The following is a 27,428-nucleotide window of genomic DNA, read 5'->3' on the forward strand; positions in this document are numbered from 1 at the left end:
TACATAGTATCAGACTAGAGCTACATAAGAATTTTTCTTTAAAAAAAAATTCTAGCTCTTGGGAGTCAGAGGTGACTGGATCTCAGTGAGTTCGAGGCCAGTCTGGTCTACAAAGTGAGATCCAGAACATCTAAGACTGTTTACACAGAGAAACCCTGTCTTGAAACTCCAAAGGGAAAGAGTCTGGATAGCATTCTGTATTAATCGTATTTATTTGCAGAAGGAAAGACACCAATTATCAAAACAGTATTTATTCATAGTGAATGAAGGACATGAAGAACTGTCTCTTTAGACTTGCTAGTTTCCTGTGTTTGCATTGAACATGTGTAACTGCTCAGGGAACTTCCCTACAAAAAAGAAAAAGAAAGAAAAGAAAGAAAGAAACTGTAATTCTTAAGCTTGATTTATAGGCCACCCACAGACTCTTAACCTCACAAGTCCCAAAACCCATAAAGTGCTGTGCTGGTGGTATATTGGTGAATGTAATTGCCTTCCAAAACCCATAAATCCTACAAAAACAACAACAACAACAAAAAACCCCACAAAAGTGTTTGTGTCTGTTACCAATTTATTGCTTCAGCTTGAATATTCGGCTTCAAAGAAGGCTCTGGAGGGTGGGGAGGGAAGGTCATTAAACTTAACTGTTCTTGTTTAGGAAAAAGTGAGCCTGAAGTTAATCTTTCTCAGAAAGAGCCTCCCTGCAGTTTCTAGGAAGGCAGCATAGCTAGTGGTATGTGACCTTGAAGGTTTAGTCTTTCTTCAACCCTCTGGACACAGAAACCAGAGCTTGGAGAAACCAGAGCTTGGGGAGGCCTGCACACAGTTGTGGGTGGCCAGCAAGTTCACACAGGTACCTTCTAGTCTCTTTCCTCCCTCGCTAGTACTCTTGCCCTAGGTGCTGTGGGAATCATCTCTGCTTTTCAAACTCAGGTGCCTTCACAGGTTGCTAACTGACCCACACACTGTCCAACACCTCCCTACACACACAAACACCATGTTCTGGGGGTTGCCTTTCTGGCCAGCACCTGCACATCATTCCACACCAGCAAAATGATCTGCCTTCTCATAGGCATGACAAGCCTTCCTCAAAGATATAGAGAGTAACCATTATCAAATTTGTTATTTCTTGGGTCCTCTGCTCTAGCCTTTGATGCATACATATGTCTGAGTAGTCTTTCTTTCTTTCTTTCTTTCTTTCTTACTTTCTTTCTTTCTTTCTTGTTTGTTTTGTTTTTCAAGACAGGGTTTCTCTGTAGCTTTGGGAACCTGTGCTGAAACTAGCTCTTGTAGACCAGGCTGGTCTCGAACTCACAGAGATCCATCTGCCTCTGCCTCCCAAGTGCTGGGATTAAAGGCATTTGCCACCACCGCCCGGCTATTCTGTAGTTTCAGTTGCTCGGTGCCTAATCTGTGTTGTCTCCTGGTTATTTTGGAGTTTGTGTGTGAAGGTGGTGGTGAGATAGGGTCTCATATGGCCCTCACTGGCTATCACCTGAGTGGTAGAATTACAGGCTAGAATTTGTCTAGCAGGTTCTATGAGTGTGTGTGCTCTCGAGCAGAGATACTTCTCCACCATCCTACTCCCTGTGCCTCAATTTCCACATCTGTAAAATAAAGTTTACAGTGCTGTTTTCTAAATAGGCGTGCTACAAGGATTGAGTTTGTATATATTGTTGGTTAAACTGAGTTCTCAAGGCTTTGGTGCACCTTAAAACAATCTCAACACTCTGGTGTTTGTGCCAGATACAAAGGCTTTACCAATTTTCCCACATCAAGTTGTTGTCGGCACATAACCATGGACATCACAGTTCTCTGGAGTACAGTCCTCCCACAGAGACTTCAAGAGTTAACCATATTCTTCCTGTTGATTCTCTTTCAAATGGTTCGTGGGTCCTTAAGAGAGACTTCTGAATTGTCAAAGACACACATTGACGATTGTAAGACCTTTTTAGTAAGTGCTTGGGGGGGGGGAGGTTGGACAGGGCCTATCATTAAGTGCTGGCAAGAACAAACAGAATTTCCAAGGGGTCATTTCAATGGGGGTGAAAGAAGGGAGGGGATGTCATTTTACCCCACAGCTCTTAGAAACTATGCTAATGTTTTGTTAAGTCTCACAGCTAAGGGTTTCTACGTTGGAATCATGTGATTATGTACCCTATACAAAAACTGGCATCCCTTTGATCATTTTTTTTTTTTTTTTTTTGGTTTTTCGAGACAGGGTTTCTCTGTGGCTTTGGAACCTGTCCTGGAACTAGCTCTGTAGGCCAGGCTGGTCTCGAACTCACAGAGATCCGCCTACCTCTGCCTCCTGAGTGCTGGGATTAAAGGCATGCGCCACCACTGCCCGGCCTGGCATCCCTTTGAAATTGTCCCCATGCTCACACCTCTCCGGGCAAAGGCTAAGTATTAGGACTGGCATAAATCCTTTTTACTTAGAATGCGGGTGGCTGGAGATGTACCTTCGTTGGTAGGATGTTTGCCTACCATGAAAGGAACCCTGGATTTAATCCCCAGCACCACATAAAATGGGCTTGATGGTACAGACATGTAGTGCCAGCGCTCGGGCTGGATGGAAAGCAGCAGTACTACAGATGGATGTCAGGGTCTAACAAATGCCCACAGGATTTCCTGTTTCTTTTGTCTCGGAACAAAGAATTGGGCCAGGGGCATGCAGAAAATGTTTATTAAGAGAGTACTGCCAGGCAGTGGTGGCACACGCATTTAATCCCAACACTCGAGAGGCAAAGGCAGGTGGATCTCTGGAGTTCGAGGCCAGCCTGGTCTACAAGAGCTAGTTCCAGGACTGGCTCCAAAGGAACAAAGAGAAACTCTGTCTTGAAAAACCAAAAATAAAAAAAAAAGAGTACCACCTTGCAGAGATGGTGCATGCCTTTAATCCCAGCACTCGGGGGGCAGAGTCAGGCAGATCTCTGTGAGTTCAAGGCCAGCCTGGTCTACAAGAGCTATTTCCCAGACAAATTCCAAAGTTACAGAGAAACTCTGTCTCAAAAAACAAAGAGAGAGAGAGAGAGAAAGAGAGAGAACCACTGGACGGAGGTGGTACACACCTTTAATCCCAGCACTCAGGAGGCAGAGGCAGGTGGATCTCTGAGTTTGAGGTCAGCTTGATCTACAGAGCTAAAACCAGGGCTACACAAAGAAACCCTGTCTTGGGCTGGAGAGGATGGCTCAGCGGTTAAGAGCATTGCCTGCTCTTCCAAAGGTCCCGAGTTCAAGTCCCAACAACTACATGGTGGCTCACAACCATCTGTAATGAGGTCTGGTGCCCTCTTCTGGCCTGCAGGCATATACACAGACAGAATATTGTATACATAATAAATAAATAAATATTTAAAAAAGAAACCCTGTCTTAAAAAAACAGAAAACAAAAAAAAAAGGAAGGAAAGAGAGAAAGCAGCAGAACTGGAAAGGTTAGAAGCTCAATGATATCTGTTCTTATCAAATTGGGATATTTATACATCACTTGTTTTGCAAGACTTTTAATTTTAAATTTTTTTTATGCCAAATGGCCTCTGTATTAATTAAAAATGACCAAGATTTGCTTGCTACCTGGACAGCCATCCTGGGCTACTCCAACATGACCTTATTTGTGGCAGAGGTCCTCTGCCTTGCACCAGCACTCCGAGCAGCAGTCTTTCAGAAGAATTTTGGGGAACAGAACTACTTTTGCAAGGCAGAGTACCGCAGGCAACCAAACAGTACCCACAGTTTGGACAGGGCCCTGGTGGAGGGTGAAGCATATGGCAGTGTTGTCATCTAATCTAGTAAGTACCTGACTTTTAAAACACCTTATTAGCCGGGCGGTGGTGGCGCACGCCTTTAATCCCAGCACTCGGGAGGCAGAGGCAGGCGGATCTCTGTGAGTTCGAGGCCAGCCTGGTCTACAAGAGCTAGTTCCAGGACAGGAACCAAAAGCTACGGAGAAACCCTGTCTCGAAAAATCAAAAAAAAAAAAACCCACCTTATTTTTAGGTGCTTGCTTTAGTCTTAACCTTGACAACATATACAGAAGGCTAAAGTTGTCTCTGTAAATGAGTTACATTTGTACTTAGCATGATTACATAGTTCTGAGAACATTAAAGAATTCCATAATTTAGCCGGGCGGTGGTGGCGCACGCCTTTAATCCCAGCACTCGGGAGGCAGAGGCAGGCGGATCTCTGTGAGTTCGAGACCAGCCTGGTCTACAAGAGCTAGTTCCAGGACAGGCTCCAAAACCACAGAGAAACCCTGTCTCGAAAAACCAAAAAAAAAAAAAAAAAAAAAAAGAATTCCATAATTTATAAGGTGACTGACCATTAACTGGCATGTCTTAATTGTCTTTAACAGTTTACAGCAAGTTAGCAGCTTTTAAAAAATTAGAATTTTTACAGTTTCTATCCATGATATGTATTGCATGACTCTGTCTATCCCAATAGCTATTGTCAGCTCTTTTAGCTTTCTTTAAGGACCACTAGATTTTCTTTCCGGTAGTTAATTTATTTTCATTCGTTCATCAACAAAAAGCTCTTCAATGTCAAAGTGCTTTAGGGACTTTTTAAAGTTTTACTTATTTATTTATTTTGCGTTTGAAGGCGAGATGGCGGGAAGCAGCCGGCAGGTAGCCAAAGGAGCCCTCCAAATCCACGCGCCAAAATTCCAAACAGGACGCTGCACAGCTCTCTCTAGTCTCCCTCCACTGAAGGCGGTGAGCCGGAACTATAGAAGGAAGAAAGAAGTCTCAAGTTCCAGTCGGGCGCTCCTCGCTGCTCGCTTGAGTCCCAGCTCACTTCGGCAAAAGCTCCCGCGCTCAGCAGGTGGGAGGAGAGTCTCCGGGTTGTCGGTCTCGGAGCGGCGGAGGGGGCGGGGCCGGCGGCAGGGGGCGGGGCCGGTGGCGGAGGCGGGGCCGGTGGCGGAGGCGGGGCCGGCGGCGGAGGGATTCCGCGCGTGCGCGTCCTCTGAGGCCTCTGGGCGCGCAGTTTGTGGCGCCAGAATTCAGAGCGCGCCAGCGCCTGAGAGGCAATCCTCTCCTGGAGCTGCGCACCCTCTCCCTCACAACGGGTTCCGGCTCCCGCAGCGGGACACCATGGTGGTCCTCCGCAGCAGCCTGGAGCTGCACAGTCGCTCCACCATCTCTTCGGCCACCGACTCTCTGGACCTGTCCAACGAGTTCCTCAGCCTGAAGGACTGCGGCCGGAGGCGGCCCGGCTCGCCCCGAGGCGCGGGGAAATCTCTGGACTCCACCTCGGTGAGTACCGGCCTGGGGCGGGGAACCCTTGGACCCGGGGTGGAGCCGCGCCGGGTGGGGACCGGCAACCCGGGTGGGGGGGAACCGGCGTGCCGCGCAGGGGTGCTGGAAGGTTCCAAGGTTCCGGTGAGACTGATCTGACTGGATGCGGGCTGAGCAGTTGGTCGCCACCTCTTTCTACGCAAGAGGAAACCAGGGCCCGCGGGAGCCTAAGCGGCGCGTAGGGCCGAGCCGAGGTGGTTTGGGGCCGCTCTTTCCCCCTCCCCCCCCACTTCCCTGTGTCCCCGGTTCGCGTCAGTCGGGAGAGTGCGACCCCGAGGTTGCTGACTGCTCGCACGTGCACAGGGACATTTTAGGGAGTGCGAGCACAGCCGGTAACTCAGGCTCCACTGCCCTCCACTTACGGTCCAGGGAGGTTCCATGATCAGGACCTCGGCGGAGTGAAATATCAGGTTGCATAATGTGGAGGGACGGCCACCAACACCTCATGTGCCCTTCCTTTAAGTCTTGTGACAAGCCTTAGAGGGTCTGCGGTGATGACAACCGTGTGACAGATAAATGCACCCCAGAAAGATCAACAGGAGAGCGGTAGGAAGTTCTCAAGTTGGAACTTCGAGGTTTCTGCCTCCCGGATCTTTGCTGTCCTGGCTCTCCGTGCCGCAGCCACAGTAGCTACAAGGGGATGTTTGCAGAGAATGGAGACCTCGCATCAAATGCTTTTTGCCTGTCGAGAACCAGGGCGACTTTTGAAGTCAGAGTCCCGAAGACATCTGCCCGCTTTGGCAGTGGAGGAAGGGGACAGCATTCACCAAAAAGGTTGAGGTTAAAAAGGCCACAGTAAAGTTACCGAAACAGGTAGTGATGGTCTCGTTGCAGTGAGAGTCGCTATGGCAATAGGAAAAATAGGGCCGGAGAACTGACCAGAAGCCTGGAAGTCAGAAAGACGGATAGGAGCTCTGGGGTGGCAGTAACACAAGACAGCACAGTGCCCGCTTAGTTGATACAGTGATGGCCTTGTATTGGGGTCTGACTTCGGGAGGGATTTGAGTCTCAGGTGCAGGAATGGGCAGAGGTCTGAGTAGGCTAAACATTTCTTACTCGGAATTACAGACTCGTTCCGAGTAAAAAATAAAAATGTGATCTTTTATTTTGCCCGCTGTTGTAGTGATTACAACCTTCTAGGATAACTATAATCGCCTATCTTTTCTTGTTTATATTTTTCCCTAAATCAAATGTAGCTCTATAGGGGCGTGTGTGTTTTATTTTTCTGTTAGCACTGTATTCTAGAACAGAGCATGGCACAAAGATGCAGCGTTTGTTTTGGGTTGTCCTTATTCACAAAGCTGTTGCCTAAGCGTTATATGCACGCTATCCATACCATATGGAGGGAGAGCCCTTGGAATGTAGGAGGAAGAGGATAGTCTCCGGGCCAGCGTTTACACTATATATTTTAGCATTTATTTATTTATTTTTTATTTATGGTTTTTCAAGACAGGGTTTCTCTATAGCTTTGGAGCCTGCCCTGGAACTAGCTCTTGTAGACAAGGATGGCCTCGAACTCACAGAGATCTGCCTGCCTCCTGAGTGCTGGAATTAAAGATGTCTGCCACCACTGCCTGGCTTTTTTCTTTTTTCTTTTCTTTTTTTAATGTGATAGGGTTTTTTTTTTTTTGTGTGTGTGTGTGTGTGTGTGTGTGTGTGTGTGTGTGTGTGTGTATGTGTAGCTCTGGCTGTCTTGGAACTCGCTGTGTAGACCAGGCTGGCCTCAAACTCAGAAAGAGCTGCCTGCTTGGTGCTAGGGAGTGCTGGGATTAAAGGCATGCACCACCATCTATCTATCTGACCACATACCATCTTTTTGAAATAAAATCTTCCTTCTATAAATCAAGGCACTGTTGTAGGCCTTCTGATTAGAGGTTAGTTAGGAAGTGTTAGGTTGGGTGTGAAGAAATGAGTAGTTCTCAAAGATAACAGATTCCTATTACAAACCCCATCAGTACCAAGAATGGGATAGCTTTGTGTTTGAAAGCTTTCTAGCCGGGCAGTGGTGGCGCACGCCTTTAATCCCAGCACTCGGGAGGCAGAGGCAGGCGGATCTCTGTGAATTCGAGGCCAGCCTTGTCTAAAGAGCTAGTTCCCGGACAGGAACCAAAAAGCTACGGAGAAACCCTGTCTCGAAAATTTAAAAAAAAAAAAAAAAAAAAAAAAGCTTTCTAATATGGAGGCTTTGTATTCAGTTCAGTCCTTGAAATCAAATGTACTTTTCAAAGACTTAACTCCCATTATCCTGATATTTGAAAACTTCCTAATTCCCAGTTTCATTTATCAACAGATAGTAGAGATGGTACTTCTTCAGGTGGTTATAAATTTATTCGTTCTAATTCATAATTTGACTTTTCCTGGTTTCATAGTAGAGTACCTTTAAATCCAGAAGGTACTGAGAATGACTCATAACTACATAGTATCTTTTTCTCTTTCTTTTTTCTTTTATTTACTTATTTGAGGCAATTCTGTAACATTATTTGACTTTGAACAGGTTAGTTCTCATCTGCATTGACTGTAGGTTTTTTAATGTGGTAGCAGGCACTTAAGTTACCAGTATGTAGTTTGTTTGATAGGTCCTCACTGGCATTTTCTGGACAAATGTGGATGCGATGTGGAATGTTTGACATTTTGGCTGGTATCTGTTGGGATTTGTGGGGTTTTTGTTTTGGTTTGGTTTTGGTTTTTTGAGACAGGGTTTCTCTAGCTTTGGTGCTTGTCCTGAAACTAGCTTTTGTAGACCAGGTTGGCCTGGAACTCACAGAGATCCGCCTGTCTGCCTCCCAAGTGCGCCACCACTGCCCCGCTTGTGTTTTGTTTTTTTCTTAACTTGAGTTAACTAGCCATTATCAATTTTTGTGCTTTGACAAGTCTGTAACTTTTTGATATCAGGAAATTTGGGGTTTTTTGTTTCTGAAGAACCAGTTAAGGCTGGGTAGAGCAGGCATATGTGGGGGGAGTTGATTGCACAAGAATTTTGGATTGTATTCACTTACACTTTTGTGGAGTTTTGAGTAAGCTAGGCAAGCACTCTAGCACCAAACTCAATCTCACAGTCTGTAGTTTATTTTTGAGACAGGGTTCCATTATATAGCCTGGTCTAGCTAAGAGATTTCTATATAGACCAGACTGGCCTGGAATCATAAAGGTTCACCTGCTCCTACCTCCCAAGTGCTAGGACTAAAGGCATGTGCCACCCACACCTAGCTGTTTGATTTTTTGAGACAGAGTTTTATTGACATTGCAGCATATAGAAGTGTGTGTATATGCTATTTTTTAAATTTGTATTTATTTAAACATCTGGAGAAATACTCAATACTAATTTGTGCAATATATGGAAATTTTGTTTTGAATTATATTAAGAGCCTAGTATAGTGACCTATTCCTGTACCTAACAGGTAGAGGTAGAAGTTCGAATTCATCCTGTGCTCCAAATCAAGGCCAGTTGGGGTTACTTAGACTTTCTTTTTTTTCTTTCTTTTTTTTTTTTTTTTTTTTTTTGTAAAGTAAAAAGCATATAGTTTAGTGAGGTGCTGAAATTGTGAGTAGGGGTTTGTCATAGAATGGTGAAGAGCTTTATGAAGTTGGGTAACATGACAGTCTTCATGAAGTAGGAGCCAGAAAGGTCTCTTAATTTAGGTTTAGAAATTGCAATATTAGGAAACCATAAAGAGCTAGAATAGGGATTTGATGAAATAAGTGAAATTATAGTCAGCAGGTCCAGAGTTTGGATGACCAGATGAAGGTTATAGCTTGCATTGTGTATCTGGAGTTACAGACAGTTGTGAGCCACCATGTGGGTTTTGGGAATCAATTCAGGTCCTCAGGAAGAGTGGACAGTTGCTCTCAATTGTTGAGCCGTCTCTCTAAATTTTCATTCTTTTTGAAGACATGATATTATATTGCATTTTTCACAACTTAAAATGTTAGGTTTTTTTTTTTTTCTGGGGAGGGCAGGTTAGTCAGTTTTCATCTTTTACCATGTAGGCCTTGAGGAGTGAACTCAGATAATCAGATTTCATGACTAGTGCCTTCCTGAGTCATCTTGATAGCCCCACACTGCATTTATCTTCTCTTCTGCGAATGGATGGTTAGGTGGATCCCACTTTTTGGCTATTGTAATATTGTGTTGTGAACATGGATGTGTGGTATCTGATTGAGCCCTGCTTTTATTTCCTTGGCTGTATACTCACTCAGAAGTAGTGTCTTTTAAAACCTGGATTGTATTGTAATTCTCTGATTATTAAGGAACAACCATACTGTTTTGGTCTCACAAGCTTATGTGTATGTTTCTATATTTGTATGCCATTTTTTTCTTGTTTGTTTGTTTGAGATAGGGTTTCCCTGTGTATCCGATCTTATCCTGGAACTAGCTCTTGTAGACCAGGCTGGCCTCAAACTCACAGAGATTCACGTGCCTCTGCCTCCCCGAGTGCTGGGATTAAAGGTGTGTGCCACCATGGCCCAGCCACTTATGCCATTTTTCAAATTCTTCTGTTTGCTTTTCATGATAGGGGTTTTGTTTTTTGTTTGTTTGTTTGTTTGTTTGTATAGCCCTGGCTGTCCTGGACCAAACTAGCCTTGAACTCAGAGATATGCTTGTCCAGGTCTCAAGTGTTGGAATTAAAGATGTGCTCCACCACCATACCTGGCTTGGGGAGAGGGAAGATAAATATTCTAATAAGTGTAAGATGATATATTATTGCTTTATTTGCATTTCAGTAATGACTAATGATGTTAGGCATATTTCCATATATTGGCTAACTATATTTTATTTGGAGAACTATCTGTTGCCTTCCTTTGCTCTTTTAAGTTTTGTTGAAGTATTAGTTGTTTGGGGCTGGAGAGATGAGGCAGTAGTTAAGAACAATTATTGTTTTTGCAGAGGACCTGGGTTCAATTCCCAGCACCCACATGATGTCTCACAACTGTTTGTAACTCCAATTCAGGGGGATCTAACCCCTTCCTCTGACCTCCACAGGTACCAGGCACTTGCAGGCAACAATAATAAAATAATTTTTTTGTTGTTTTTCCAATACAGGGTTGTAGTGTGAATTCTAATTGGTCTTAATAATAAAAACCCAGAATCAGATATCACAGTGAGTGCTGAAAGATCAGAGAAGTAAAAGAGCCAGCCACTAGAGAGACTTTATCTCTATGGAATCCTCAGACGGAAGGGGCAAGATCTTGTCTCCCCCTGCCTAATATATCTCTCACCATCCAGCTTTATCACTCCTGTCTCCACTTCCCAAGTGCTGGGCTCACAGGTGTGAACTCTTGTTTCTCTTTTGGACAGATTCAATCTCATGTGGCCTAAGGTGGCTTTGAACTCACAGAGATTCTTCTGCCTCTGATTACCGAATGCTGAGATTAAAGGCGGGTGCCACCAGTGCCCCATAACTCAATAAATCCAAAGAAGAAATATTGTTTGTATATAGTAGATATATTTTCTCCCATTCAGTGGGTTGCCTTTTTATTCCGTTGGTAGTTCCTTTTGATATATATTTTAATTTAATTTTTTTCGTGTGTGTATGAGTACATGAGGAAATCAGAACAGCTTTTAAGAGTCTGTTCTCTCCTTCCACCATATGGGTCCTGGATTTTAATTCAGGTCTTCAGACTTGGAAGCAAAATCCTTTTAACACTGAAGCACCTAGCTGACCTTATATATTCTTTGGTATGGGTATTTCCAGCTCAGCCTTACACTCTGTGAAACTGAGGATGACCTTGAACTTCTGATCACACTCACCAGGCCTGCTAGTAAATGGTGTATTTTCAGTTTCATAGCCTTACTGATTCTTGTAATAAAATAATTGTTTGATTTATTGTTTCTTGGGGAAGTGTAAAAATCATCCTGCACTAAAAACAACTATTAATAACTTATAATCATAGAAGATTCTTAGGACTTAGGGTTGGTCTTAACTATTAAAGTCAAACTTACAACGATATTCTTAATTTTTCTTAAAGGATGGCTCCTCAGCTAAGGGGGTTGAAATCTACCGCCATACGCATTCTTTAAGATCTTTGAGGAAAAAAGAACAGATTTCTTCAGATTCTAGTTTTGATAAGAATATGGAAAGAACAGAGAAACACACTACTAATGGCAGACATTTCACAAGGTAATAAAAGATGTTTGACCACTAATAATATTTTTTTTATTTAAAATAATATTTTTATTAACTTGATTTTTTTTTTCCCCATTTTACTTGATGTATTTACTACTTTACATGTGTTGTGCATGTGAGTGTGTAGGCAGGTCTGTGGAAGTGGATTGATGTGGAGTGTCCTTCTTGTTTGCTCTCCACGGGGTCTCTTGATGTACTCTTCCTGCTCTTCCCCTTTTCACTGTTGACAGCAACCCCATATTGTAACTTTTTCTCATTCCTTTTTTTACCACATTTTCCATCTGTCTGAAAGATCAGATAACCAATATTGTTAGAAAATGTGGAAAATTTGAGTAGCCGTTCCATAATGGTGGATCTATATATTTCTTTGCTCATGCTGTGCTTGACTAGGGTCCAGAGAGGACACCAGTGATCTTCAGGGAATACATGAGATTTGTGAAATGTTTTAGCTTGTATATGCAGTTTCCTAGGGAATTAAGTTCATAGAAGTTGAAGTCTAGCCACCTGGTTTTACAGATTTTATTGGCTCACAACTCTACGCAATGTTGGGCTTATTTGTCTATGGCTTCTTTGATGCTACAGTGTCCAATGGTTTTGACAGCCACAGAATGGCTGACAATAATAATATATTGACTATCCAGCAACTTCACAAAAAAGTTAGGAATTTCTGTAAAATTAAAAACCCATCTGGTTCAGTAAGATAGCAACAAAAAAATTATTACTTTAATTACTTCTGAAGTGTTTTACATGGTTTGATGGGCAGGGCTCCTTGAGAAGGAAAAATTATCAGCCTAAACTAACTCTTCAATGAATTACTCAAACCTTTCAAAAATTTTTTTTCCCTTTATGCCTATTGATTGAGTGAGCGTATATACATGCAGATGACAGCTGTCAGGGATTTTTCCTTCTCCTATGTTGATTCCAGGGATAAAACCGAGGTCAACAGCCTTGGTGCCAGGTGCTTTTACCCACTGAGTCATCATACTGGCCCTGCTTTAAATTAGAAGCCTTTATTTTCTCTTTGGTTTTACCTGTGTCCCAAGAAAGGTACAGAGGTAATACTATTCACACCTTTCAAAGGATATATGGGTAAAATATTCTAGAAAGTTTACTTTTATGTTTGTGTGGGATGAGTTCATTTTTTGGTGTATGCACATGTGTGTAGGGGCATGCATGAATTTTTGTAGACCAGATGTCTATGTCGGGTGTCTTCCTTAGCTCTCTACCTTATTTTAAAGTAGGAATTCTCAGTGAGCCTGGAGCTCATCACTTCAGCTAGGCTAGCTAGTCAGTAACCTATGGACATCTACCTGTTTCAGCCTACCTCCACCCCCACCCCAGTGTTGATATTATTATACCTTTGCTATAATACTCCCAGCTTTTAGTTGGGTACTGGGAATCCAAACTCAGATCTTTATGCTTGTGCAGCAGGTACTGTGTTGATTTTGTATATTTTTTTTATTTTGTTTTTGATGCTGAAAATAGAACCCAAGACTTTTTAGACATAACTAGGAAGTGGTTTTTTTTTGAAACAATGAACTGTTTCATTTTAAAGAATAATGTTTGTGCTTATAAAGAATAATGCCAATAAATTTAAGCTAATATTCATAGGATTTGAAATATGATGGAGTCCTGTTTTTTAAGGCTTGGATTCCTCCCTCCCCATTCAGTAGACTTTCTATACTTTTTTTTTTTTTTGGCATGGAGTGGGTGTTTAGTTTCAGACAATTCTCTACTTGAGCCTCTCCTTAAATTCATTAAACACTTAAAGCTGGCCTTGAACTCAGGTTATCCCTTTGTTATTCATGATTTACTTTTTGAGACAAGGTCTCCCTGTAAAGCCCTGGCTGTCCTTGATATATAGACCAGGCTGGTCTTGAACCCAGAAATCTGTGTGCCTTGGCTTTCTTAGTTTGTGAACACTCCCTGATGATCTGTTTGATCCAGTTTCTCAGATGCTGGGATTAGTTTCAAGCAAGGGACTGTTCTTAGAAAACAATTAACATATCTCTTTAGAATTGCACATTTCTCAAGGTTATGAGATTGCTGTGGATATGTGTGAAACTTGCTTTTATGCAGTGTTTCCTTCAACTACTTAAAGATTTAGTCCAAGAATTTTACTTCTTATATCAAATAAGATGCTTTGACTTGATTTTTCTGTTTGTCTACGAGTTTGTAGGCAGTTGGTAGTGCACACTAAGGCTGGAGATAGTTCTCTGCAGCTAAGACCCAAACGCAATGCCTAGCAGCCATGTAAGGAGTCTCACAATAGTCTGTAACTTCAGCTTTAGACTATCCAACACCTTCTTCTGGACTCCACATGCACAAACACGTAATTAAAAGTAAATAAAAATGAAGGCTAAGCAGGAGTATTGACATTAGTTCACATATAACCTGGGCTACAATGTGAGACCCTGTCTCAAAAAAACAAAAATAAGTGGATTAGTCATTGAATTCAAAATAGACATTTGTTTAATCATAACATGTAGATGTTTTCAATGTTTCTTCGGATTTTTTTAAGTGTCTTGAGTTTCTTTTTTGACTTAACTTTCCATCTCAGTTTGTTGTATAGAATGTAGCATTTAAATATCTTGTCAATTTTATTTTTAATTCATTTAACATTTTTTATATAGACAGTTGGCTCGACAGCAGGCTGCTAAAAAAAAAGAAGAATGCAAAGAAGGTAAGTTGTGCTAACAGCATTTCAGCTTTTTAAAACGTGATTCATGTTTATAGGTTGATTGGAGCACATAGAATAGCCGGTGCATAAAGTGTGTACTTTGTTAGGTTTGACATAGAATGTAAAAGAAGCCATTATATACTAATATAGTAAAAATATCCTTTACCCTTAAAAGTTTCTTCAAACTCCTGTGGTGGTTTGAATAAGAATGGCCCCTATAGGCTCCTATGTTCGAATGCTAAATCTCCAGGGGGTGGAACTGTGATAAAATTAGTAGGATTAGAAGATGCCGCCTTAGAAGTAACTGACACTGGGGGTGAGCTTTAGAGGTTTCAAAAGCTCAAGGCAGACCTAGTGTCTCTCCCTTTCTCCATCTACTAAACAAGATGTTGCTCTTAGCTATTGCTTCAGCAAACTGCCTGCATGCCCTCATGCTCCAGACCATGATAATAATGGACTAAACCTCTTAAACTAAGCAATCCCCCAGTTAAATGCTTTCATGTTTTTGGTGTGGTGGTGGGGGGGGGGTGTTAATGAGTTGCCTTGGTCATGCTATCTCTTCACAGAACAGTGACTAAGACACTCATATAGAATCTATCTCGACTCAGTTCCTGCCTTGCCCTCTGGTTCCAAAGTAATCACCAATGTTCTTTTTTGCTCCTGCAGAGACAAAGTTTCTCTGAGTAGCCCTGGCTGTCCTGGTACTAGCTCTGTAGACCAGGGTGGCCTAGAACTCACAGAGATCCACCTGCCTCTGCTTCCTAAATCCTGAGGTTAAAGGTGTGCACCACCACTGCCTGGCTTGTTTTCTGTTGCTGTAGATTAGTTTGCATTACCTAGAGGTTTATGCAAGCTAAATCATACAGGATATTTTTTATCATTTCATTCAGCAACATTAATTTTAAGTGTTGTCTATGCTGCTACTTTTGTAGCTGAGTAGGATTCTGTTATATGAATATACCATGATTTACTACCCAGGCTGATCTTTTAAAAAACTCAGGATCTGCCTGAGCTTCTTGATGGTGGGGATTGCAGGCATGCTCTGCTACACCTGGCTGTATCTCATCCTCTTTTGATAGACTTGAGTTTCAGTTTGGAGCTATCGCAAGCTGCTTTAAACTGTTTGATATGCATCTTTATATGACATTTCTTTTCTGAAGTGCATTAGCTCATACCATAGGGATATGTTGTAACTTAAAATTTTTTCTAGAAAAACAAGTTTGAGGTGGTATAATTTTGCTATATTAAAGTAGTGGCCTGTGCATTTTCAAGTTGTTTTGCTAATGCTTATTTGAAATCTGTTTTTCTGTACATATCTATGAAGACAAAGTTATTTCAGTTACTCACTCGTTGAGGAATAGAAACATTGCTCAGAGTACAGAACATTTGCGTGAACAGAATGGAGATGTTGAAGTTCGAAGAAGTTGTAGGATTAGAAGTCGTTACAGTACTGTGAACCAGTCTGTGCTATTTGACAAGCTTATAACAAAGTAAGTACAAATGCTTAAGATCAAAACTATGTATCTGGAACAATCTATACTAGAGACGGATTGTGAGTTTTTACTAACACCCCCACACACAACACACAAAAACTGTGTAGCTGGCTGCCCTTAACTCAGAGATTTGCCTGCTTCCGCCTCCTAAGTACTAGGATCAAAGGTATCTGCCACCACCATGACTCCCGCCTCCCTTTTCCCTTTTAGGGATTGAATATTTTGTGTATGCCAGGGAAGTGCAATACCATTGAGCTACACCCCTGACCCTGTCCTGAATACTATAATCTGTTTGATTTATGTGAAACATGCAGGAGAATGGCTTTTGGTAACCTTCATTCTATGTATGTGTTTAAGTTAATGGAAAGAAGTGTTTGAATATTTTACCAACTTAAGTTAGTGCTTCTTGCTGAAATATATTTATTGCTATTTTTAAAGCACTGCTGAAGCTGTACTTCAGAAGATGGATGACATGAAAAAGATGCGTAGACAGCGGATGAAAAAACTTGAAGATTTGGGAGTGTTTAATGAAGCAGAAGAGGTAAGATTCGGTGGTGACTTAATCTCTGTTTAGTGCATAATCCATTTAAGGGTACCAATTAATCATTTTGTTTAACATTTGTTATATTCAAAAATTACTGCTAGAATTTGTTTATAGTTATGTCTTCCTTTAAAGAATAATTTCTGTGTGAACATACACTAAATGTTAATGGATTTTATTTGAACATTTGTAGAGCAATCCTTATATGTACACAAGAGGAAAGCGGAAGGCTATTCAACAGGCCGATGAAGAAACAACTGATAACCAAGACGGCAGTGTGGGTTAGTGTGTTGTTGTTTAAATCTGTTTTCTGTCTTCAGATTTAAACATTTTTAACTTAGTAAGAAATAGCTTCATTATTCAGATTGATTTTTTTTAAAGATTTATTTATTTATTATGTATACAGTAATCTACCTACATATATCCTATGGGCCAATAGAGGGCACCAGAATCTCATTACAGATGGTTGTGAGCCACCATGTGGTTGCTGGGACTTGAACTCAGGACCACTGGAAGAGCAGTCAGTGCTCTTAACCTCTAAGCCACCTCTCCAGCCCTCAGATTGACATTTATTGTAGTTTGCAGTAGTTGTGGTTATAATTTAAAGAAGTGTTAACAAAGGAGAGCTCAAAACAGGATAGTGTGTTTTGTTGGAGAAAGGAACTAAAATCAACAGTTTTAAGGTAATAATTAATTGGTTTGCTTGTATAATAAAACTACAGTTAGTTTATCATATATCTCAATCTTAGTTAAAATGATTAAAGTTGTTAATTTATTCTTTTGGCTTTTCAAGATAGGGTTTCTCTGTAACTCTGAAACTCACTCTGTAGACCAGGGTGATCTTGAACTCACAGAGATCTGCCTGCCTCTGCCTAAAGTGTTGGGATTAAAGTCGTACACTACCACCATCCATCTGTTAAATTTAATTTTACTAATTTTGAGGCTTAACATATTCTGTTTTCTCTTGAGTGAAAGCAGTTTTCTGAAATATATTTTAAACATGGTGGAGGTTATCTTATTATCATAAAAGCATTTATTAGACTTATGTAATTCACATAGCCAGAGAGCTAGGTAGCATTAAGTTTTAACAGGTAAGCTTTTGTGTCTACGGCATTAAAACCTATCAGTATGCTACCTGAACTTGTGAGTTTTAGGTAAAGTTGGCTTATATTGAGATTTCTGAGAACATTGTAAACTTTAATATGGTATTTACTGGCATTAGTTTTCAAACTTTTCGACTTAACTTTTTCTTCTGTTTTTTTGTTTTTGGTTTTGAGAGTCTCACTTTCTGCCTTGGTGGCCTGGTACTTACTATATAGACCAGGCTGTAGTCCCTCAAATTTGTAGAGAATTGCTTGCCTCTGTCTCCTGAGTACTGGAATTAAAGACATGTGCTTCCAAACCTGACTTCTAAGTTTTAATTCTATAATTTTTACTTTAATTTTGAAAAGTTCTTAATGTTGCAAATTCTGTCTATGAATAATGGAAAAGTAGGTAAAGTTTTAAATGATCCCTTCTTCTCTGGGAGATCTCTTTCTCTCCTAGCTCCCAGTGTTAAAAATTGTTAACCTTTTGGTGAGTGTATTGGATGCATTTCTTTTGTAAACTTTTATTGTGTTTATTTTGTGTGGGAGTGCTAAGTGCATGTGGAGGTCAGAGGACAATTTGCAGGGCTCGATTTTTCTGACTTTGTGGGTTCTGGGCATAGAACTCAGTTTGTCTGTTTGGTGGCAGTTACTCTTACCTGCTGAGACATTTCATTGGCCCCTGTGTATATTCCTAATTGTAGAATCATCTGAAGAGGGGGAAGAGCAAGAGGAAGATGATGGTGAAGATGAAGAGGATGATGGTGAAGATGAAGAGGATGATGGAGAAGATGATGAAGATGGAGAAGAAGATAATCAAAAACGATACTATCTTAGGCAGAGAAAAGCAACTGTTTACTACCAAGCACCACTGGAAAGTAAGTACTGCAGTGATCTTTCAGGAGAAAGATAGATTTGTAGTACCTTACTTTTCTGTCCTATTATTTCTTTCTTAAACATTTTTTATTGCACTTATCTACTCTGTGTGGTGTGTGTGTGCACATGCCGTGGTGCATACGGGGGTGAAATCAGTTACCTTCTACTATGTGGGTCTTGCGGGCTCATCTCATACTCATGTTATCAGGCAGTCTTTGTAGCAGTTCATCTCAGCAGCCCTGGTGTGTTCATTGTTGTTGCTCTATTCCTGCCTGCCTTCCTGCCTTCCTGCCTTCCTTCTTTCCTTTTTTGATTTTTCGAGATGGGTTATCTGTGTAACAGTCTTGGCTGTCCTGGAACTCCCTATTAGACCAGGCTGGCCTTGAACTTACTCCCTGCCTCTGCCTCCTAAGTGCTGAGATTAAAGGCACTACCACCGCCCAGCTAAATAAATATGAAAAGAGTTAAATATTGCCTTGAACAAAACAAATATCTGACCTCTTTTGAGATTTTATCTTTTTTCTAATCTTATGTTTATAAAGATAAGATGCTTTTGATTTTTGTTAATACCAAACATCAATAACTTGTGAGCTTTTATGGTCAGGGGAAACTATCTGTTATACATGTATAATCGTAATAATTGTATATGGCTAGTGTGTATATTGGTTGTCCTATATGTAATTTATACTTGTTTGTGTGTGTCAGTATGAGTCCATGTACTGCACCTTCATGCAAGTGCCCATGGAGGCCAAAAGGGCGTTGAATCCCTGTAATTTGAGTTACAGGTGGTTGTACGTCACTCAGTGTGTACTGGGACTGGAACTCAGGTCTTCTCAAAGCAAGTGTTCTTTACTGCTGAACTGTGTCTCCAGCCCCCTACTACATATTTTTACTATCAACCCCATAGATAAATGACATTAATAAAATACTCTTTACATACTTACTAGCATTTTCATGGAAGGCAGCACATTTGTTAGTATTTAAAGGACAAACTTCTTAGTATATTTTACATTATATATGCTCATACTTCTTTTTCTAGAACCTCGGCACCAGAGAAAGCCCAACATATTTTATAGTGGCCCAGCTTCTCCTGCAAGACCTAGATACCGACTATCTTCTACAGGACCAAGAAGTCCCTATTGTAAACGACTGAACAGGTTAGGTTCTGAAATAGTGATTGATTTGTGATATCATAATTGGCTATGTTATGGCAAGATTCTAGAATCTTTGTATTAGGACGGAATTCTAGAATTTCATACATGGAAGAGCTCTGCTCTGCATTTAGGGCTCTAATTCCCTTTGCCAGTGACTGTTTTTGCTTTTGCTCTCATTAATAGAAAGTATTAATAACTACTTGGTAAGATAGTTTATTCCATTGTACCACATTGAATAATAGATCTGCTTTGACTTGGTGTATATTGTAGTGTAGGCTCTATGTTAAATATTTTATAAAGATTATTGCATTTAAATTTCACATTTAGACTGTAGTCTTTCTTTCTATACTGCCACAAGCATCAACTCCCACCATTTAAATATTCTAAGTTATAGACTCAATCATGACACTGGCCACCCTCTTTTCTTTTTGGGATCTATTTTATAGTTTATTTCTCTTATATTTTAGAAAAAATGTGGTCTTTTTCACTAGAGGATTTCTTTTATACCCCAACAGTTGTTTTCTTTCAGATTTAAGTTTACAGAGGTAACTTATATTTATTTTCACATCTTGAGTAATATAAGATTTTCTGATAAATTAGGATAACTAGAGTGTGAGTAGTATTACATGGCTTATAAATAGCAAAGAAAACAAGAATGATACTGGTATGTGAGATAACTTTAAAATATTAATTTTCAGAAGAATGAAATCAGATTTCAGCTGTTTAAACAGCTCTCAGAATCTGTAAATGATCTGGTCATGCGTTGGTCCTGCAAGCAGAAACTTTAAGTGATAAAGAGTCACTTCTTTTAGGAAAAATAAGTCTATTTATGTCCTTAGGCTTTCTGATTTTGTCAGCATCATGAGCAGACATTATGACTTTCTTTTTCATCATCCCTTTCACCTAACCCTGAAGGATGAGGGAACAGGAAGGCCAGTTTCGCAAGATCAGTTACACTTGAAAGGATTCTGCGTTTTTGGTATTCTCGTGAACTCTTTGGAGTGCTATTAAAAGCTAGACCTGGTGGTTTGGTCCTCTAATCCCAGCTGGACACTGAGGCAGAAGATTGACAGTTTAAGTCCTACCTGGGCAACAGAGCAATTTCAAGGCTAGGCTAGTCAACCTAGCAAGACCATTTCAAAAATTCCCCAAAGACACATTCTCTGTGACCTATTTCTTTGGTCTAGACTTCATTTTCTAATGGTCCATTCATTTATAAATGGACTAATCCATTGATGAGGTCAACATTCTTATGATCTCGTTACCTCTTGATAGCTCACCATCTGGTGACAAACTTCATAGATAAGCCTTTGGGGTCAGGGTTCTTTTATTTACAAAACAATACCTTATGTTGGTCCACAAGGTTTGTTGTTTGCTTACAACTTTTATTGGCTTGTGAGATAAGCTTAGAAACCACCAATACTATAGTATTTGACTTTTTGGAAAAGATGTAGGTTTGAATTTAAATATCATTGACTTATTCTGATGTTTAAACCAGTTAAACCTCACTGACCCTGACTGTAACATGAACCTACTACTAATGTATATTGTCCAGAATTTTAGTTAAGATTAAATGAGAAGGCTGGTTGGTGTATCTCTGTGGTAGAGCATTTGCTTAACATATGCAAGGCCCTGGAATCCACACATGCTTGTTGGAGCAGTAGGTGGTGAGAAATAAATATGTCAGATGGGTATATGGAAAACAGTCAGTAAATCTGACATTTCTTCAAACTGTGAAATGTGTTTTGGTTCTATGAATATAGGATAAGTTTACATATAGTAAGAATATGTTAGAGTGTTGACAATATTACTAAACATGCAGGCTTGCACTAGATAATTTTGCCTACAGGATGTCACAGAAATGGTCTTTGGTACATAGATCATTAGAGGGTTATTTTCTCATTTAGTCTGGCTTTACAAGCCCTTACTTAAAACTCTAGAGAACATTTGTGTTTGAAATTTCAGATTTTTTAAAGAAATGTTTACAAGGGTTATCATGTAACCCATAGATGTTAGCATTCCTGTTAAAAACTATGAACAATCACAGTGAATGGTATAGAGACCATAAATTGATTTGTGCTGTTTTATAGAGGTTTATTTATTTTATGTGTGTGGGTGTTTTGCCTGTACACGAATCTGTTCATCTTTTGTGCAATATTTGTTGAGATCACAGAGGTTATCAGATCCCCTGGGACTAGCTAAAGTCCAGACAGTTATAAGCCTTTATGTGAGTACTGAGAATCAAACCCAGGTCCTGTGGAAGAGCTCTTAACTCTAAGGCATTTCTCCAGCCCAGTCTTTTTAAAGATAGATTTTAGACATGGATTGTATAGGTGCTTTTATAAAAGTTTGTGAACCTTTTGTGTCTGAAAATACTTGCTTACTCATTATATTTTTAACTCAGAAGTTGTAGCTTCTAAGCCAATAGAATGGTTAAAGTTTTCTCAGGCAGATTTTCTTTCTTTCTGTGAGTCTTTGCAACTGTCCAAAGGCATTTTTCCTGTGTATTTGTAGAACTTGGCTTGTTATTTACTGACTAATCTAAGAATTTAATCACATTATTTTGTAAGGAAACTGGAGTTCCATACTATGCTTAACAGTTAGGTGATACAGTTGACAACATACTTTAAATAAAAGGCCATTCTTTTTTATTTTGTTTTCTATTTTTCGAGACAGGCTTTCTCTGTGTAACAGTCCTACCTATCCCTGGAACTAGCTCTTGTAGAACAGGCTGGCCTCGAACTCACAGAGATCTGCCCATCTCTGCCTCCCAAGTACTGGGATTAAAGGCATGTGCCACCACCGCCTGCTTTGTATTTTTTGAAGACAGGGTCTTACTGTGTGCCTCTTGACTGTCCTGGAACTCATTGATCTTAAACTCACAGAGATTATCCTGTCTTCCTAGTGCTGGGATTAAAGGTGTGTTCCACTATGCCTGGCACCATCTTATTCTTTACTATTTCCCAGGGCTTCCTTCATGTCAAAAAAGTAAACATTCTACTACTAAGGTATACCCTTAGACCTCACAGCATTTTACAGATGTTTAGTACATGCCAGTGTATGTTTATGCACATATGAAGGTCAGGACAATTTGAGGAAGTCAGTTCTCTGCTTTCATTTTATGGGTCCCAGGAATTAAAACGCAGGTATTTAGCTTTGGTGATAGGCATCCTTACCCAGTGAACAATCTTGCTTACCCTTCTTTCTTGATAGCTTTTTTTCTTTGATTAAAAGTATTTTTTTAAAAAAAATTACTTGTCATTTCAAAAATAGGTAATTTCTAAGGTAAAACTTTATATAATATATTAAACATGCATATTCAGTCAGGCCTGATGCCACTGGCCTTTACTCTCAGCACTTGGGAAACATAGGCAGGTCAGTTTAAGGCCCATCTGCTCTACATAGTGAGTTTCATCTCAGTCAGGACTACACAGAGCCCCTGTTTCAAGACTAAGAACTCACTGCCGACATTATCTTTAATCTTAATGAACATTTGAAGGTCAGCTCTAGCCTCTTGTTTTTTTTTCCCTTTCTCTTGGTTGTGTCTTTACCTCAGAAATTAGCCAACAAAGCTTGCTTCATTGTTTTAGAGAATATGTTAAGTTTACACAAGTCTTTTTAGATCATTAGATATTTCTGGTGCTTATGTCCTCTGCCGTTTTCCTGTTTCCCTCATCATGATTTCAGTTTCTCTGTTTAGGCGAAGGCACGCAATCCACAGTAGTGACTCTACTTCCTCTTCTTCTTCTGAAGATGAGCACTTTGAGAGGAGAAGAAAAAGGAACCGCAATAGAGCTATTAACAACAGGTGAACTCAGACCCTGGTGTGGTGACTTGCACCTTTAAGTGCTTTGGGGCTTAAGAGTTCTAGGGCCAGCCTGGGCTATGTGGTAAGCCTGATCTCAACAAAAACAAAAATTTGGGAGAAGAGATGGAATGGATGAATTATAAAACTATCAAATATATTTAAAAATAAATTTTCCTTACAATTATATATTTGTTTTGTGGCACAGGACACATGCATGCTATGGCCTGTGGAGGTCAAAGGACTTGATTTAGTTGGTTTTTCCTTCTACTTGTGTGGGCTCCAGAAATTACTTGTGAGCCAAGCTGCTGGTCCTCAGATACCTTTTTATATGACGAGAAAGTAGAATAATTTGTGAATGAGTGCAGCCTAACTGATTAAAAGGTTGCACCAGAGGTTAACACAAAGCAAACTCCTGCCTAACTAGAAATATCTATAGTTAAGACAAATGACAGAATAGAACATATGGTTACAGTTTTGTTTTTTAATAGACCAGTATATTAGATTTTTTTATTTTTATTTTTTTATCCAAAAGCACAAATCCACACTTATTTATATACTTTTCATTAGTTTAAATCTGTCAGGGTTCAGTATCACACACATGCTGGGTCTTTGTAAGAAGGCTGCATCAGAATTTGGCAGGTATCTTGCCAATGTGTTTACATAAGCCCAAGTTACCTTACCCAAGATTCCTCTGTTTTTGCTCAGTTTTACTCCAGGAACCAGTGTTTTATTTTTGGCTTTATTCACATTAGCACATCTCTTGCCTAAGTAGAATCATTTTCATCTCAGGCATAAACACCTTCAGTTTTAAAAGGAGCCATGTGTTCTTTTTGATTCTAGAGCCCTTATAGCCTTTCAGATATATTTGCCTTTAGAAGTCCTGTTCCTAGCAGGTCTCTACAGCCACCAAGGTGGTAAAAGGGATTGTAATAGATTTTAATATTGGCTTGGTGAACATTAGCTTGAGGGAATAATTTTTTTTTCATTTTAAATTTTTTAAACTAATTGGAAAATTATTAATTGAAACTGAAAGATTATTTTCAATTGTAGTAAGTCCACATTCTAGCCAATTCAAGGATTGTTCTTGTTTATAGCTAGGTGGGTAGGTATGAATGCAATATTGAATTCTAATAATAAAGTATTTTCAAGCAGAAAATAATGTTTGAATCAGGAGGGTTGGGTTGTTTGGCTGATTGGTTGATTATTGTTCTTGAGACAAGATCTAACATAACTCAGGCTGGCCTAGAACTTATGTTACTTAGTTTAGGATCTTGAACTCCTGATTTTCCAAGTGCACCTGCTATCATGCCTTATAGCAACCACATGGTGGCTCACAAATGGTCTGTAACTCCAGTCCATGTGTTTGTGTAGAATCTGAAGGTTGACACTGGGTGGGTTCCGTAGTCAGTCTCCACTTTGTGTTTTGAGACAGGGTCTCTCACTGCATAGGGGCTCAGTCTTGGGGCTAGTATGGCTAACCAGCTCGCTCTGAGGATTCCTTATCTTTACTTCGAGGATCCTGAGATTGTGGTGGGCCTGCCACTTCTACCCAGAGTCTAATATATTTGGGAGTTTGCTAAACTCTTTTCCTCCATTTTGGCAGCAAGTACTTTACTCACTGAGCCATTTTCCTCAACCCCAAACATTTTTAAAGAAGAAAAATAATAGTGTGATATGGGATTTAGGGAGGGGGGTGATCTGATATGTGACTTTATATATATGTTTGTGTGTGTGTGTGTATTTGTGCATGTGTGTGCATGTGTTTTTTTAATAGGTGCCTTCCGCTAAATTTTCGGAAAGATGAAATAAGAGGGATTTATAAAGATCGAATGAAAATTGGAGCAAACCTTGCTGATGTTGATCCAATGCAACTAGATTCTTCAGTGAGTATTTTAAAATTTGTGCTTGACTTGAGGTGTAATTTTCTTCAATTTTACTTTTGTTTTAAGTTTTAAAAAAAACTGATTTTTTTTCTTATCAGGAACTTAAATCTTTATACATTTTAAAAACAAATTTTTGGGAGTTGGAGAGATGGCTCAGCCTTTTTAGCATTTTTTGCTCTTGCAGAGGACCTGAGTTTGATTCCCAACTTACACATGGTGACACATACAAAATAAATATTTAAAAATATATTGGGAACACTACAGTTAATCAGTTGATTGTGGGATGATGTGACAATATAGGGCAATGTTTTAATTTTAACTCAGATCTGTGTCCTATTTCATTCCAGGTACGATTTGATAGTGTTGGTGGCCTGTCCAATCATATTGCAGCACTAAAAGAGATGGTGGTGTTTCCCTTACTTTATCCAGAAGTCTTTGAGAAGTTTAAAATTCAACCCCCAAGGTAGCCTAAATACGCTTTTTCTTGTGGCCATAATGTGTGTTGTGCTACTGTTGCTTCTCTGACTTCTTACAGCTTAACAGTTTTTACTTAAATTTTGCATGCGTGAGAGATGTACGTGAGTGAGTGAGTGAGTGAGTAGGTGAGTAGGTGAGTAGGTGCAGGTGCACATGCTAGCGTGTGGAGGCCAGAGGCAGCTGTCAGGTGTCTGCTCTGATACTTGCCACCTTATTCCTTTGAGACAGGCTCTCGCTGAATCTGGAGCTAGACTACCAACCAGCATGCTCCAGCAATGTTTTTATCCCATTTCCCACAACACTGGAATCACAGGTGTACATATAACCTCAACCAGCTTTTTGCATGTGTTCTGGGAATTTGAACTTAGGTGCTCAAACTTACATAGCAACGCTTTTTATGACAGGTTACGTCATTTCCCCTGTCCTCTTAAACTTTTTGCTGATTAACTCCTTTTAATGTGCTAGTTCCTAGTTTCCCTTTTAAAATCAATTATATTTATGTGCTGGTATGAATGTGTATCACCTGTGTGGGCGGTGCCTGTGGAAGCCAGAAGTCATTGTATTGCTATAGCTGGAGTTACAGACTGCTTGTGAGCCACCAGGCTTGAATGCTGGGAGCTGGTTCTGGAAGAGCATCAAGCACCCCTAATCACAAGCCTGGCAGCCTGAGTTTGATCCCTAAAACCATTGTAAAGGTGGAAAGAGAGAACCAGCTCTACAGAGTTGTCCTCTAGTCACACACATAATTACTAATAAGATTTTAAAATAAAACACCAATTTTCTGTATGTTTCTCTTTGAAATACTATCCCCTCCACTACGAAATCAAAAGAATTATATGATTGTGTTTCTTGATTATATATGCAAGGTAATATAATATATGTATGCTGTGCATGGTCCAGTAGTAAAGGACAATGTGTTTAAAAAGCATTTATTTAGTTTCTGATTAATCGTACTGTATTGGTATTAACTCCCAAAGTTTTAACCTGTACTTTGTATAATGAAGCTACTTCAGTTATTTAATATTTTTAATTAGCTAATTAAAGTGGTTATGAGAGTGGTTCTTAATTTTTGTTTCAGTAGTCTATCTTAATTTAATACTAAGTGTTTAAATGTGTTTTACAGAGGTTGTTTGTTTTATGGTCCACCTGGAACTGGAAAAACATTGGTTGCTAGAGCACTTGCCAATGAGTGCAGTCAAGGGGATAAAAGAGTGGCATTTTTCATGAGGAAGGGTGCTGATTGTCTGAGTAAATGGGTTGGAGAATCCGAAAGACAGCTGCGATTGCTATTTGATCAGGTATGATATTAAAATTTACCTCTTTAGATTTTAGTATACAGATTCAAGTGTATGAAGGTTTTTTTTTCTTTTTTAATGGAAGAAGGTTTACTCTGGACTCACCATTCCAGAGGGATAAGAGTCCATCATTGTGAGAGGCACAGCAGCAAGTAACAGGCATGGTGGCAGGAATAGGAAGCTGGGAGTTCATATCTTAAAAATTCTCTCTTGGACTGGTCCCGCTCCTTGTATGTAGTTCCCCTTATCAGATGTCACGGCTCTGGCATCTCTAACATCTTGGGGTATCCATTACGACCTTAGTTTCAGTTTCAAAAAGCCCTCTGAGGGCCTTCATGCAGGAACTCCTCTGCCACATGTTTCCTGCTCTGACATTGTAGAGTAAGGATCCATGACCCTCCCTCTGGTCTTGCACCCTTCTTGCCTCTGAAGTACATAGACAGTACTGCCAAGTTTGACTGCCAGCTTGAAATGCCATCTTGAATCACATTAGCAGCAATGTCTTGACTTCTTTTTTTGTAGTGTCAATATTTTTTAATGCTGACCTACAGCAAACAACTTTATATAGAGATAGGAATAATTGGATTTTAGTTCTTAGAAGTATTAGAGCTTATACCTAGTAAGAAGGAGAAATAATCTCCTCCTAAGGGATTTAATGATAGTAAATTACTTCACAATATAGAAACTGAATGTAATTCTTCCCTGGAATAGCTTTCAGTTTCT

At 40.0% G+C, this 27,428-nt stretch overlaps 1 protein-coding gene across 1 annotated transcript in view; it reads left to right on the forward strand.

Moving 5' to 3' along the window:
• The first annotated feature begins 4,992 nt into the window (after nt 1-4,992).
• Nucleotides 4,993-27,428, forward strand: part of Atad2 (ATPase family AAA domain containing 2) — a 47,364-nt gene continuing 24,928 nt past the window's right edge. Inside the window, exons 1-12 of the mRNA XM_041672648.1 lie at nt 4,993-5,246; nt 11,256-11,407; nt 14,047-14,096; nt 15,418-15,583; nt 16,025-16,127; nt 16,321-16,408; nt 17,917-18,090; nt 19,128-19,245; nt 22,943-23,050; nt 24,825-24,933; nt 25,281-25,396; nt 26,534-26,708. Coding sequence (XP_041528582.1) covers nt 5,085-5,246; nt 11,256-11,407; nt 14,047-14,096; nt 15,418-15,583; nt 16,025-16,127; nt 16,321-16,408; nt 17,917-18,090; nt 19,128-19,245; nt 22,943-23,050; nt 24,825-24,933; nt 25,281-25,396; nt 26,534-26,708 — 1,521 coding nt within the window. The 5' untranslated portion in view covers nt 4,993-5,084. The remainder of the gene's footprint in view (nt 5,247-11,255; nt 11,408-14,046; nt 14,097-15,417; nt 15,584-16,024; nt 16,128-16,320; nt 16,409-17,916; nt 18,091-19,127; nt 19,246-22,942; nt 23,051-24,824; nt 24,934-25,280; nt 25,397-26,533; nt 26,709-27,428) is intronic.

This window comes from Microtus oregoni, unplaced genomic scaffold (genome assembly GCF_018167655.1).
Source record: "Microtus oregoni isolate MIOR12 unplaced genomic scaffold, Mior012 000022F_ref0000154, whole genome shotgun sequence".
NCBI lineage: Eukaryota > Metazoa > Chordata > Mammalia > Rodentia > Cricetidae > Microtus > Microtus oregoni.